General features: G+C 45.1%; 1 protein-coding gene across 5 annotated transcripts in view; it reads left to right on the forward strand.

Moving 5' to 3' along the window:
• LOC130185686 (RNA binding protein fox-1 homolog 2-like) overlaps positions 1-15,044 on the forward strand; it is a 47,185-nt gene that overhangs the window by 12,717 nt on the left and 19,424 nt on the right. For 4 of the 5 annotated variants that reach the window (XR_008830189.1, XR_008830188.1, XM_056402282.1 and 1 more), the window contains exons 3-6: positions 10,784-10,987; positions 11,716-11,889; positions 12,356-12,409; positions 12,689-12,781. Coding sequence is in view for 3 of the 5 variants with exons in the window: in XM_056402282.1 (XP_056258257.1) it covers positions 10,784-10,987; positions 11,716-11,889; positions 12,356-12,409; positions 12,689-12,781 (525 nt within the window). In the remaining 2 variants the exon portion in view is untranslated. Of the gene's footprint in view, positions 1-691; positions 1,840-10,783; positions 10,988-11,715; positions 11,890-12,355; positions 12,410-12,688; positions 12,782-15,044 lie in introns of those variants that run through there. The other variant, XM_056402284.1, reaches the window with a different exon arrangement.

Here is a 15,044-nt window from a genome sequence, read left to right on the forward strand (position 1 = left end):
ACACAAACGCACATGCAAACAAGCCTCAGAGACTGCACACATAAGCATTTTTCTACCATTTAGCAGTAACAATATGTAATCAGGTCATAACCTTCTCACAGGAAAGTGCAGTTCTCCTGAAAATGTTGTTGATTATCGCTATGGAACAGTTAATCTTGAGCTATTGATTATGTGTTGATGGTGTGTTTGATGGAGCAGGCCTCTGCGTGCATTAGCCAGCGAGTGTGCGACGATATGGCCTTTTGTTTTTTTAGCCCATGTGTGTCGGCCAAGGTGCAGCAGCAGCAGCGTGAATATGATCACAGCGCATCTGTGTGTACATTATGTGCATGTGTTTGTGCATGCCGGCGTGTGTTTATCTCTGTGTTCAGTCTGTGTGCTTAATCCTCAGATCATCCCCTATTCATCCCCTCATCCTCCTCACTTACAGCCCTAATCCTGTCATCCCTCGCTCTTCTTTTCACCCAGCCCTTTATCCATTTATCGGCCTATCCCGTTATCTCTCGCCCGCATCCACTGCCCTTCTGCCCCGCACTCTGGCCCGGCTCCCTTCCTTTGCCCCCTTCTCCCCCCACCACCACCACCACCAACTCCAATCACTTATGTGGCCCTCCCTCCATCCCTCCATCCCTCTGGACCCAATTCTAGCCAGACTCAGCAGATGTCTGAAAGCTTGGCATCAGGGCTTTTTTTCCGCAGAGTTCAGTCCCTCCCATATGAAAATGCAGTGCAAGGAACTGCACTCTCATCTCTGCAAATTAAGCGCCTCCTAACAATACAGTGGTTGGGAAGTGAGGGAACTGAGCCCGAGCCAGAAGGAAAAGGCGCAATGCAGCGCGGTACAGATTCATGTTCGGGTTGAGGTTTAGATACTGGAATCGGGGGGCCGGCGCTCCCTCAGTTTTTTGCGGACACTTCCATCTGTGTGATGAAGGCAGCTGCACCAGAGAGATGTTGATCTAGGAGCCTACCCACGCAGCTAGCTACCTAGCCGTCTACCGACTGGCCTACCTACCACTGTTTTTTGGAGCTGACAGGCTGCCACGCAATAAATAAATCATCAAAAAAAAAAAAAAAAAGAAGCTGCAATGCAGTGGGGGTCGCGTTCGTGTTCTGTACTTTGAGGCAGTCAGTGCGTGGATAGAAGACAGCATCTTCTTCCTTCCTGTTCCTTTTCTCTCTCCAGGGGTTTGAGGAGACAGCAACAGCAGCTTTTCTGACTCCATCCAGACACACAGTTTAGATGGCTACATGGAAGGATGGATGCTTTGATGAATAGGAGGGACTGAGGCTGAGAGGGAGGGAAAGTTTTAAAAGAGGGGCGGGAACAAGAGGAAGCAGGGGGAGCAGCAGAACGTGTAACGCGAGTGTGTGAATGACAGACGCAGAGCAAAGAGAAGAGAAGAGAGAGAGAGAGAGAGAGAGAGAGAGAGAGGAGGAGAGAAGAGACTCAGGCTGTCAGGAGGAGAGAGAGACAGAAAGGCCCGGGGGGATCAGAGCAGCAGGGCCGGGGAGACGAAGAAAAGAGAAGCAGAGGAGTGACAGGCAGACGAGGCTTGCGTGCTGGAGAAGTGGAAGAACAGACACCGGCGAAGAGAAGGAGGAGGAAGAGGGAGTGAACGAGGGAGAATTTGAATGTGTGAGACAGACGTGGACTGTAGCCATCGTCAGCTCATGGTCCTAGAGCACAGGCAGAGGAGAGGAGGAACAGGAGGAGAAATAGAAGTAGAGACCCAGAGAGAAGGGGAGCAGAGAAGGGACGAGAAAGTGGAGAGCTGGTCAGCAGTTGTTCCCTTAGATCAGACAATGATGGGGCTTTACTACCAAGCAATGCTGCCGGTAAGTTCACTTCTTGAGCAGAGTCTCTCTCTGTCAACTACTTTGTGCACATGCTGAGAACAGCAGGATCAGAACTAGAAAAAGAAGACACTGGTAATGATTTTTGTTTTTGTTTGTCATAAGTTTGGCTCGATGAAAACAAGTAATTGGTACGCTGTTTATGGTATGGCCTGTTTTGGTTTTGCTGTGTTTTGGCCCAGGTGAGGCCTTTTTCAGATAGTTGGCAGAGCATCAGACTAACAGCAGGGCTTGTCCCTGCAGCTCTGCTCCTTCACTTTTTTAACTCTTTGTGTGCAAGTATTTTTGATTCTTTTGCTTGAAAATTCATGGCTAACGGCGTCTTACCGCTCTGTAAATACGCCACACTTCTTTTCCTCATGTCATTGCAGTGGAGACGATATATACAGAGACACATGCTCGTGCAAGGATCCTAGAGTGTCAACATTGTTATGTTAGAATAGTTACTTAAAACACATAATGTAGTTGATGATGTATGCTAGGCTGCTCTTAGCATATGGTGGGCGTGTCTGTGCTACTTTAGCTGAGAGACAGCCTGAGGATGAGAGCTGTTCTCTGGCTCTGTTCTAGCATGTCCTGCTCTCTGGTCTTGGGTTCCTCTGGGCCTTAGGGGGGGTTGTCGGGATAGTGGGGGAGGTGGCAGTGAGGTACACTCATGTAGACATGTGGTATAGCAGCCGCTGCTTAGACTGCCTGCGTTGACAAGCATGTACAGTGGGTATTGCATGCTTTCGCCATGCTGACTGCACACAGCATCATGTTATATTTCATATGTATGTACGTACGTGTGTGTGTGTGTGTGTCGTGTCATGTCATGTCTTGTGCACAGAGGGCGGAGGCTGAGATTTTGTCAAGCGATTCAACATTGTCATCCAAGCTGTCCATGCAGTTTAAACTTCATCTGTCCCTGGATTGAGGGAGACAGGTGCCAAGGCACAGTTGTTTCTATATACACACACACACACACACACACACACACACACACACACACACACACACACATAAACACACAGCAGTTGTTGTTGTTGTTAGAAGTACTGTACAACCCCCTTCATCCCCCAAGGCACAACAAACCCAAACACATAAAGACACATAGACACTATAAATGAATACAAACACACTTTTCTTTGGTTACACACACACACACACACACACTACCTGCATTTGACACACCCACAAGACACCACCATTTGTATACATCTCAAAGAGGTGAGAGCATTTCCAGTAACAGTAGTGTCTGCAGTGTTTACTGTGAGGACTCATTAAGGTGTAACTTTGTAGAATATTTTTTCTTTATTTGGTCAATGTCTGAAAAGTTACAGCGACCTGCTGCCTCTCCTTCAGCATGTTGAAGTCACTTTGAAATTGAGAAGAGACGTCATGGTTGAGAGGCTACAGATCAAAACTACTGTAAGGTTATACTAATCGTATAATGATTCTGTGGTAACCCTATAGTTACTGTACAAATGCCCAGTCACTGATTCAGAGCCATTCAGAGCAAGGGTCTCTTCCCTCCTGACCAGACGTCTCTCTCTCTCTCCTACATGAGCTTTCCCTTTCTCCATTTTATCCCTCCTTCATGTGTTGCCCCCCCCCCCCCCCCCCCCCCCCCTCTGTTTTCCTCCCCCCGCAGGCTACAGCAGCTGTAAGCTAAACACATTATTCCTCTTCAAAGAGAACGACGGCGAATGGAGGGTGGCGGTAGTAACTAGAAGGGTGTGAGGGCAGGGGTGCGGGGGTTTAGTTCCATGTGGGAATGCACTTTAAAGGTGACCCACCTCCACTCACTCTGTCCTCTGTAAAAATGTATGGGGCTGCTCTCTATTTTGGGTAACACATCTCCATAGCATACGCTGTGGATGAGAGTAAATGCTTGGTGTAAATGCAGGTCTCGCTTCATGGCACCATTTATGTTACCACAACATTTTACAGCCTTCTGTGCTGACACTGCAGCGCGTAGATATAGAAACGCATATACCTCATTGACCGCCGCTGCTTTGTGTTGCTGCTATGCGTCTGTGTGTCCACCATATTGGAAGTGGTTAAGATCCAAGGAGAGAGATGCAGACTTCACTGCAAGATCGACTGTAACACGCTTAATTATGAACTCATTTTCATGAACTTCGGTTTGTGAGAAACGTGAGAAATTGAACATGATATTTGTTACTTGATCTAATAAGCTATAATATAATAAAATATTTTGATTTACTTATAATCTAGCTGATTAGATCCGCCCCCAGTAACTGAATTTAATTCCAACTGGTAACCAGTGCCATGTTTAATTTCTCACGTTTCATACGGTGGATCTTGGCCACTCCTGCAGATGTAAATCACTGCACACGGTGTACACACATGTTTCTATATCTATGCTACAGACAGGTAAATCTGTCAGACTGGCTAAAAGCTAAGTGCAACACTAGCTGGGCGATGTCTTGTCCAGGACGACTTAAGTTACCCTACCTTGAAATTAGGGCTGGGTTATACAGCAAGTTAATTCCATTCATTTGAAATGTGAAAAGTTATTACAAGATTCATAGAAAGTTATTTTTAGTCAAAATGCAACGTAGCAGTGTGAGTGTGTACATCCTACTTTGTTCAGTCTGTCCCTACCTGCCAGGTAGCCAATGCTAGTCAACTGTCACCACACACAGCAGGAGTAGCTGAATTATTTAGCAGATATTTTCTCTGCTGAACCTAATTATTAAACTGGATGTCTGAGCTCGGCTTAGTTGAAGCACCTTGTACTGACCTCCTGTAGCCGTATGGGATGATCTGTGGTTTTAAAACTTAAGTACAGATGACAGCCTTACCAGTGGTGGAGGTCTTTAATTATTCTTTGCATAACTATTTTGCACATGTAGGAATAAAAAGTATGTGTATGTTTCAGTCAGGTGTCAGTCTCTCTGTATTTTGCAGGAAAAAAATATTGTTTAACGTTGCGAATCATCACTCAACTTCAAGATTCAAGATTTTATTTTGTGGCCATGTTCTCCGGTCTGACTTGAAATTCCATCTTGATATTATTCAGAGCAACAAATGAGCTCAGTCAGCCATTTACTTGGCAACACCTCTGGCGAAAATATCAAATATGCTCATACCAAGCTTTCATATGATTGAGATCTTCCGGAGTGGGCAGGATGCTTTCACAGTGGGGGCGTGGCGAGGGGTGTACATGGCTCCGTAATGGGCCGGCTGACATGCCGATTCTTAGAAAACTCGGCGAGCTTTTCTGCAGCAGGTTCAGTTCAACAAAGATATGTCAGTTTAACTGGTTGTCTGAAAATGTGTGTGCACATTCACCGTCTGTGTGTGCTTGTAGATGTCCAGAGGTGGTGCATCATCCCTCTGACCTACCTACTCGGTGCTTAAGCCCGCGAGGAAAGGTGTCAAGCCGAGCTGCTGTTACACTGAGTGGCAGCTGAGTATTTAGGCTGTCTAACTTCCTCCACCCATGTTATCCTCATAAGACTGCTTGGTTAGCCTCCGTACAACGACAGGCCTTCAAGGAATTTGCAAAGGATCCACACCCAGGTTTGTTGCCCTCGGGGTTCTGTGTGCGAGTCTGTTTGTGAGAGTGTCGCTGCACACGTATGATACATGGACAGAAAAAGTGCAGCTGCACTCTCATAGCAAACTGACTGATAACCTATGTGTGCTTTGCATGAACTTTTTACCTGATAACTGGTAACATCTTTATCTTAATTCTTTATAGTTATCCTAGTGGATTATGGGTATTTCTTTGTGTGCTGCAGCTCTCGCATTAGAAAGTGACAGATTATACTGACTTCCCATCTTACAAAAACACAACCACAACACCTGTTTCCACAGATAAACCCCAGTATTGGTTGAGCTGGAGTATTGGTGGCCTAATGCACTGTCTGACACCACTCTACCTCAGGGTTAGCTGTTCTCCCACTGCCCATGTAGCCATGACGATATTGTCTTAATAACACTAATGCTGCTCTAACTGCCGTCACCTGAGGCTGTATGCAGTGGGTCGAGGTGTGAAACCACTCCGCATGTTACTTCACACCAGAGCGCACACATACGTACACACAGAAAGGTGCATTGGAAGCGATGCCGTGCACAGATGTGGTGCAGTAGAGCTCTAAATGTATGCGGTATCTGCCGGGTTACCTAGTCCTGCATGATAAACAGCGCCGTAGCGCTGCCTGTGCACACACTGTATCACAGCTTAGACTGCAGCAGCGAGTCACTGCTGCTGGGTTTTTGAATTTAGACTTCTGCAAACGTAACGACAGCAGTGTGCAAATTCCCCGACTTGCTGCATCTGCTCAGAATTAGTCATGCTTTTAGCAAGTTGCAGATTCTCCTTGATCATAAAGTTCTGGTGTTTTTGGATTCTGGGTGGTTTTTGGGTGAAAAGCTCACTCTACTAAAGCATCCTCTGTAAATCAGTCTGGATCAAAGGTCCCTTAAATGTCAGTCAGTGATAAGATGAGAGCGATAGGGACACAAAAATCCGGATCATAGAAATAACAACTGTGATTTGGAAGATAGTGAGGTAATACAGAGGTAGTCATACCCCAGACATTTGAAAGATGCCCGTGGACAAAGACGGGCTGTGAACTAGACGGAGTAGTAAGACATCTCAACATGTTTTAGCTGAGGGTTGTTGTCTTTACCTGCACTATTGCTTCTCTAACAGCTTTTCATAAGCTCCTCTGCCCTGGAGCTCAGCCTGAAATATATTAGTCGGGGACTGAATAAAGCCTCATTATGAAGGAAACAATATTTTGTTCTAATCGAAATGAATTTAATTTCTGTTAGTTCTTCCTTTTTAGTTTGATTTTCATTTAGATAAACTTTTGAAAGTTTGTTTTTGGATCACTTTTAATTTAAATCAGCCTAAATTAATTTTAGCCTGCTTCACTTGTCATCTACTATAACAACTAATGATTGTTTTCATTATTGATTAATCAGCTGGTTATTTTCTCAAGTAATTGTTTTTTTCTGGAAAGTGTAAGCGCTGTAATCTCTCACAGCTCCAGGTCTTTTTCTGTCACACCAACTGCCCCGAACCTGATTATATTCAGGTCACTTTCACTCATCGCAAGGAAAAGCATCAAATCCTCACATTTTAGAGGCTTGAACCAAATATTTGGCACTTGACTATAACGATCATAGAAATAGTTGCAGATCATTTTTCTGTCGATCGACTAACCAATTCAATACTTGGGACACACAGTCCCTAGAAAGTCTGATCTGTTTTCACCCTCCCTCTCCCCTGTCACTCTGCGCAGGCCACTGTCTAGTAGAAATGATTTTCAGGCGTAAGAGTGGCGCTTTTCTTTTGTTATTTTTTTCTTATTGCACATGCAAGCCATGCTCCCAACCAATACTGCTTGTGTTTAACGATTCATCGTTTGATTTTGTCAAAAATCTGAACGTTACAGAGTGTTTTTGTTTTTTGGCCATGTTGCCTGAGGTGAGTCTGAGTGTTAGAGAAAATGCTGTCAGTGTGATTACGATAATGATGTTGATGGTGAAGATGATCAGAAGTGTCAAAAACAGACAAGCTGCATGTCACAGATCTCAGTGCAGCCTCAGAGCTGCTGACACTGACAGGCAGTGTCATGTTTGCCTGCAGTTTACTGGGGGAACTGGTTTCTATGTTTGAGCCACGAGCTTCTCACTACGTCAAATACATTAAGAACATCAACTAAAAAATTTTCCGTTTGGTCCTTTTTTCCTGCCAGATAAACATCACTGTGTCCTCTGGGTCTGTTCCAGTCACCTATAGATTTACCTTTAAGGGGGCGACCTTTGTGTAATCTGATTGGCCCACAGTGAGGAAGGAGAGGCAGCAGCTTCTGCTTAGAGGCAGCCGTATAAGGAGATGGGCTGTGGCCTGTGCTGTGATGGACATCACTGTGCAGTAGAAGCTTTGACTTAGACTTGAGGGGCGGGTGTTGTGGTTTAAAAAGACAAAAAAAAAAAAAAAAATCTCCCTCTGGCTTTTATCAAGCGTGGCAAGCAAGAGCGAAGAGGGAAGGGGGGAAAAAAGGAGGAGGAGGAAGAGGGGGGCATGAACGGAGAACATACTTACTTCTCCAACCACAGGAAAAAGAAAAGAGTCGGATTGCACAGGGGGAAGAAGCTGAAAAGAGTATTTCTATTCTCAGTCAGGCTTCTTTACAGATGGTTCCAATATACAAACCCGTCGTGAATTTGCACGACTGATGAGTTACAGTGGCATCACCACTCGGCCGCTCGTTCTGTGTTTCTGTGGCTGGCGTGTGCTTTACTCTGGTGGTTGGTTAGAGGCTGAAGTCAGCAGACAGACACAGGCGCACGCTTGAAAGGTTTGCCGTGAAAAAAGGCCTCCCCACCCCACCCCACCCCCCTCAACCCTCTCCGTGTGTGGAAAAACATATGGTGTCTCAGGTAACACAACTGCCTTGTGTGTGGTTGTGTGTGGTTGTGTGTGGTTGTGTGTGGTTGTGTGTGGTTGTGTGTGTGTGTGTGTGTGTGTGTGTGTGTGTGTGTGTGTGTGCTTGAGGTGAGAGTGAAACAGCATGGATGAATAGGTCCTACTCCAGATGGTCCTTTTTTAGTTGAAACATCAGATTTCTGATTTTAAAAAGGAAAATAAGAACATCTCGGTTGATATTTGATGGAGTGTTTTCAGCTCTGCTCAGGTCGCTGTTGGCGCCTTCTTAATTCAAAGTCTGCTTTAATACTATCTCACAATGTCAAAATACAGTCTGGAAAGTTTGTGTTGAGACCAGGCATAACAAAAAAAAAAAAAAGCGCATATCTTTATTTCCCATAATCCCCTTCCCCCTCTCTCTCGTTAAGGCCCCCCCCTTTTCTTTTTTCCATTATTTCTTTTTTCCTTTCCCCCCCTCTCCTTCGACTATATGATACTGCCATGTAGGGCAGTGCTGCTCCCTAGCCAGCGGGTCAGGAATGCCTGTGTGGACTCTTCTGATCTTAACCCACTGACGGCTTTCATCCTCTGCTCTGTTTATTAGTCCCATCAGTTCACATCATGTGAGATCATTGTGCAATGACACCCGGCGCAGCTGGTTCAGGCTTGGCATTGATTTATTCAGCCAGAAACACGGTGATTATAATAAACAAAGTTGTAGCTGTGCTTTTAAACACCATGACGCTGCTTCTCTGGTGCCCTAAAGCAGTGTCCGGAAAAAAAAATACTAGATAATCGGTGTTCATATAATCTAGCATCTCTGTTAATGAAATATCTCAGCCAATCTCTGCCTGACTCTCCTCCACTCTCTCATTCAGTGGGATTTGAAATGTAAATGGCCACTCCTGTTAAAACATGATTAGCTCTAATTCCCTCTAATCATAAGCTTTAATTTTCCTGTTCTGGTGTCACTCTTCTTTCTTTAACTCTCTCTCTTCGTTCTCTGCGTCCAGGATTTTTGATGTATGTGTGTGTGTGTGAGAGTGTGTGTGTGTGTGTGTGTGTGACTCAGCTGTGCGCTGGGATATGACTACAGGACACACCCTTTAGTGGCTGAGTACAGGCTACTACATGTTTACGAGCTTGCGTGCCCTAACAAGCATACTCAGGCTTTGATTTAACCCACCCGACTGTAGACTGAGGCCTAACCTGTGAATTTTAATGGCTCATTATCTCTCTTGAACAGGGTTCTGACAGTTCCTCCTTTATCATTAGGTGACAGAGACTGTAGCGGACGCAAAACACAATCAGTTTTTACACATTCTTTCCTTAGCACACATTCAGCCTTACCACAGTGAGACTGGCAGTGGATGAGTTTTCCAGATTTTTCCATGCAGCCTACTTTCTCTGATGCCTCCTCTATCTGTTCGGCCCAGACCCCAGAAACTGTCCGTCTCGCAGATGGGCCTTTTAGCATCAGCTGGCTGTTTACAGCCAGCGAGGCAGTCGCTGCAGAAAGAAGAGTGAGCGGTCCGGCTATAGGATTAGAGAAGGAGAGAGGGAGAGAGCTCTTTTGCTTTGCGGCATCTTAGTTACTCTGTCTAATTAAAAAGGCTGTCTAGAGACCGAGCGTCTCTAGGCGTCACCCGGCCCAGATCCTGCCCGTGGCACAGACCAGACCAGTGGTTAATGGTGTTGGATGCTGTGTGTCATTCCTGCCTGGCCTGGTGAGGAAGAAGCAGCGGCCCTGACCCCAAACCCACTGGTCTTTTTTCTTTTTCCATTTTCTTTTCTGTACCCGTTCATTGCCTCTTCCTTTCTCTCACTCTGTGTCTTGGCTGTAAGGGGATTTTGTCAAACTTATTCCAAGATGCCCTTGACTGTGTGAAATGATTAAAGAGAGCAATACTGCAGAGTCACCTCACGCACACACAAACACATGCAAGATAAGGTGTATGTGTTGGAGCAGCAGCAGCTATAAAGAATCAGTAGATGATCCTGCTGCTGATACAGTTGTAACAGTGCAGAGAAATTAAAAGGACCCGAGGCAAGTCCCAGCTGATGCACAGTAAATCTGAATTATAGATGGCCTGTAAAAGAAAGAAATAGAAATAAATGAACCAGTATTCACCCAATGCAACAGTGGCTGTAAAGATGTCACGGCTCACGTGTTTCAGTTAGTATTTATCTCTCCGCATGTCCATCCATCCATCCCATAAGCATCTCTGTATCTCAAACCGTGTATCGAATTTTCTGACTCTTAATAATAGATGTGTTTTCTGTAAATATTTCATGGTCGGCTGACTGAAAACACATGCCTGTCAGAGATATGGAGGTAGAGGGAGGGGGGAGAGGATAGCATGCAGAGGAAGTAGAGAGAGAGAGAGTGAAATTTAATGGGCAGGATTTTAACCCCCTCACTCTGCCTTCATCAGGACGCTGCAGCCACTGTAACAGGCCTGCTGAGCATATATGTTAAGTCATCTCCCTCTCTTCTCTCCTCCCCCTCCCCTCCCCTCCCCGTTCCCGCAGGGCTCTCAGGATTCGACAGGAGGACAGGAGGGATTGGTGGCCCCACCCTTTTCGGCGTTCCCCCCTCCACCCCCACCTCAAAACGGGCTCCCTGGGACGGAGTTCGGCCCTGGGGCCATGTTTGGTGCTGGGGGCCAAGGAGCAGCAGAGGTAGTGGCTGGTGCTAATGGAGCCACCGCCGCTGTCACCAACAACAACAATAACGTAAGTCCTGTGTGTTCATAAAGCCTCTACTAGTAGTTTAGTGACCTGTAGAGTGCATGAGTCATTTCCATGATAATTATAGACGTACAGTATCTGTGGAGAAAGAAACCCACTCCTGTTTTTCTCATTTTTGAGAACTTGTGAAGGGACTGCAGCGATTTTATTATTTTTCTCACATAAAATTTCAAATGTAGGGCTACACTATTGAAAACAGCCACATAAACCACTTTGGTCCAGACTGAAATATCTCAGCATCTACTGGATGGATTGGCACAAAACCTTGTGCAGACATTCATGGTCCCGGAGGATGAATCCTAAAGACTGCGGTGATCCAAAGTTGCATGCTAACACATTCAAATGAGATGGTGTGAACATGGTAAAACGAGATATTTGCTAAACATCAACATAGCGTTGATGTGTGCTAACATTAGCACATAGTTCAAAGCAGCATTGTACCCATGAGTGAATCCTCACAGAGGCACGACCGCAGAGCCTGAGTGTTGTTATGTGACATAAATACAGTAATCACATTAAATTTAAGATGCAGCTGAGATTAGAATGTTTATTTCTAATGCATGATGATGATGACAATTCTGCCTGTTTCCAGTGAGTTACACCCAAAATAAGAGAAGCAGCAGAACTGTCACTGCGCTAAGATAACGATCACGAGCCGTTTCTGCTTCTCTCAACCTTCCATGACGTTTTCTTCCTCGCTCTCTCCCCCGCAGGGAAAGGCAGATGAGACATCCCAGGGTGAGGCGGGTGTACAGTGTGGCACGGGAGGTACAGGTGCAGGAGGCTCCGCAGGAGACTCCAACGAGGCCAAAGGGACCCCCAAACGCCTCCACGTCTCAAACATCCCCTTCCGCTTCCGGGACCCAGATCTCAGACAGATGTTTGGGGTAAGAAGCTGGGAATGTTGTGGGGCCTCATTTATAACAAGATCAATAAATCAGTCTAGACACCCTGGGTCTTTGCCTCACTAGGGGTGGGGGTGTCTTCGAGTAACACAAAGGAAAGACACTCGTGGGTGTTCTCTCGGTGCTCGAGAGGGGCAGTTGGCTTCTATGTGTGTCAGTGTGTTAGTATGAGTGACGAAGCGAGAGGGAAAAAGGGTACGGAGTTGAGTTCAAGGCAGAGGGATGGACAGAAACACTGAACTGCGGGAAGTCGTCTTTTGTATAACAGTGACCCCTAGTGTAAAGTAGCTGTAACTCCCACAGTGTCACACAAGCTTCTGACTTTGCAGTAAAGCTGCTCTCAAAAGACTGAGATCTAAACCAATCCAGAGACAGCTTTAAAGATGTAAATGATTTGCTTCCTTTTGATTCTGTTTTTGCTCATTTCTCTTCTCAAATTTATTTGCAGCAATTTGGGAAGATTCTGGATGTAGAGATTATTTTCAATGAGAGGGGCTCAAAGGTAAGAGCACAGACGCCATTTAAATTTTCTGAAACAGCACCACAATTCTCCCCTGAATGTTGACGGGGTATTCCCACCATGCATGGCTATGACATGTCATCAGCACGCCACGTTGGAGATCATTGTTATCAAACTTTAGTTATGTATTAAAAGAGGTCAGACTGCGGCCGCCGAGCTCCAAGGTTTCACAGATTCTCATCTCTCCCTTTTTTTTCCCACAATAATGATGTGTGCCTCTCACTCACCGCCAACCTATTTAACCTCTGCCGTGTACCACAGGGTTTTGGCTTTGTGACATTTGAGAACAGCGCAGATGCAGAGAAAGCCAGGGAAAAGCTCCACGGCACACTGGTGGAAGGTCGAAAGATTGAGGTAATTTTCCCTTCTCTCTCTCTTTCTTTCTCTCTCTCTCTCTCTCTCTCTCTTCTTCTCTTCTGTCTTCTGTCTGTACTCCCATCGTAATTCTGCTTGATCACTGACTGCTAGCTAGCTCCCATCCTCCCTTTAGTGATATGCTCTGATGCAGCCCACTGGTGTCCCACTCCCTGGTCCTCTGTGATGTTTTTCATTTTTTAAATTTAAAAACACTTGTTTCCTCCTTTTTTCTTTTTGTTTTGTTTTGTTGGTTTTGTGGTGGGAATGATTGGGGGGTGCAAGAACACTACATAAGGCATGCTGGGTACTTTTCCTCTGCAGCATTTATTTTTTTCACATTAAGCTGTTGCCTCTTCACCTTTTTTTTTTGTTTTTTGTTTTGTTTTTTTTCCACTGATGCGCAACTTGTAGCCACACTGATGTTCCAACTTTTTTCTGCAACAATTGGAATGATGTTTGTGTAGTTGGCACCGGAGGGCACGAGAGGAACGCAGTGAAAGGATGATGCATGGCAGATTGCCGTCAGATGCTCTTATTTTCCTCCCTAGTGTAGAAATCCTTCTGTGTTCCCCTCTCCCGGTGTTGTGGCTAAGTGGTTGTGACAAGCTTATGGCTCCTGGTGCAACAGCAGCATGCTGGGAATCACAGCAACACTGACGCATGTTCACTTTATGGAAGTCTGGATTCTTACCAAAGATCACTTGAGATTTTATGTATGTAAAGTCTATGTGTGTTGAAGTTATTTATTTTCAGTTGAATTGAATATTATTTTTTATTTGTAAACGCAAGCATGTGCTGAGTTTTTTTGAAAGCAGTTTTTTCTTCTTTAATTTAATTGGGGTTTCAATCAGCCAGTTGTCCATGTTGGATCTCTTGACCCAAGCCAAGATTTCTGCATGGGCTTACTGTGGTGATTTCCTTGGTGTGTGTGTGAGTGTGTGAGTGTGTGAGTGTGTGTGGGTGTGTGCGAGTCAATTCTTGCATGATGGATGAGGCTGGCTGGACCCTTTTTTTTTTTTTTTTTTTTTAGTTCTGTACTCTCAGTTCTGCTGCAGTGTGGTCGAGAATGAAAGACGACCACCTGCATCCACTGGTACAACATGCTCCCTCCGCCACCTCCACCCTCAGTCAATCAGCAAGCTGAATGGATACTGATGGAGCCAATGTACCCTGCATCAGTCAACAACCTGTGTTGTCCCTGACATTGCTTTAATCTGATTGTGTGTTTTCCTCCCAAGTTTTTGCATGATATCAGTCACTTTTATTAATCGGCGATCCAGTTTGTCGTTTGTCTGTGTTTTTCAGTTGTCACTTTTGCATGTACTCTGTTGTACTCCAGTAGCGGTGTTGGGCTGTAGCAGGTCATGTATCGGCTGCATGGTGGGCCAGCAGCAAGAGTCTGTAGAGTGTGTTTCTTTCTGTCTGTTTATGGTGCATGGGCTTGAAGAGACAAAAGGCTGGCGCAGGACAAACCGTGGATTTGTGTTTATACATTCTTTCAACTGAGGAGAAAGGGCCGGACATTTCTATTTGAGGCAATGCTCTCTGGCAGTTCTCCCTCCTTGCAGATGTTGCTGCAGTAATTCTTGCTTTAATTGGTCATATCATTTCAGAGTTTGTTGAACTATGTTTTCGGAGATGGCTAAAGATAACTAGAGTAATCACGTTACGATTCAGAAACTCTGAAATATAGGCCTACTGTATACCATTGTTATACATAAATATTTCACTATTATTGTGTGTGTGACTGTAGTTCACTGCTATCCACTGGCATGGGTTTAGTTGATGCAGCCTAAGTGTGCATGGTTGGTATTTTAATATGGACGTATGTAGCCCAACTGACGCAGTTCTGCAGACAGCTGGATGTTTTTTTTCCCTTGCATGTTTATTCTGTTCGGCTATTTCGTTGAAATAGTTTTGGGTGATGGGACGTGTTCAGTTAGCATGAAACCAGTTGCACCTGAGTGCCTCATAGAAACAAAGGCTGAACTAGCTGAATCCATAGAATGATTTTTTGACTGAGTGTTTTATAAAAGTTTTGCTGTCCTGAGCTCGAGTGCTGACATTTCTTATTCTTGGTGCATGCCAATGGGAGTTAGTTAGTAGTTGCTCTCTTAGCTTAGCTGCCCATAGTGTGCATGTGTGTAGTGTATATGAAATAGAAAGAGATTTGTTGTGCTTAAAGTTATACTGTACTTCTCTTTGTCTGGAATAAAACTCTGCGCTTTGAAGAAGTCAGTTTCCTGTGCGCTTCCAATGT

Source organism: Seriola aureovittata, chromosome 17 (genome assembly GCF_021018895.1).
Source record: "Seriola aureovittata isolate HTS-2021-v1 ecotype China chromosome 17, ASM2101889v1, whole genome shotgun sequence".
Classification (NCBI taxonomy): Eukaryota; Metazoa; Chordata; class Actinopteri; order Carangiformes; family Carangidae; genus Seriola; species Seriola aureovittata.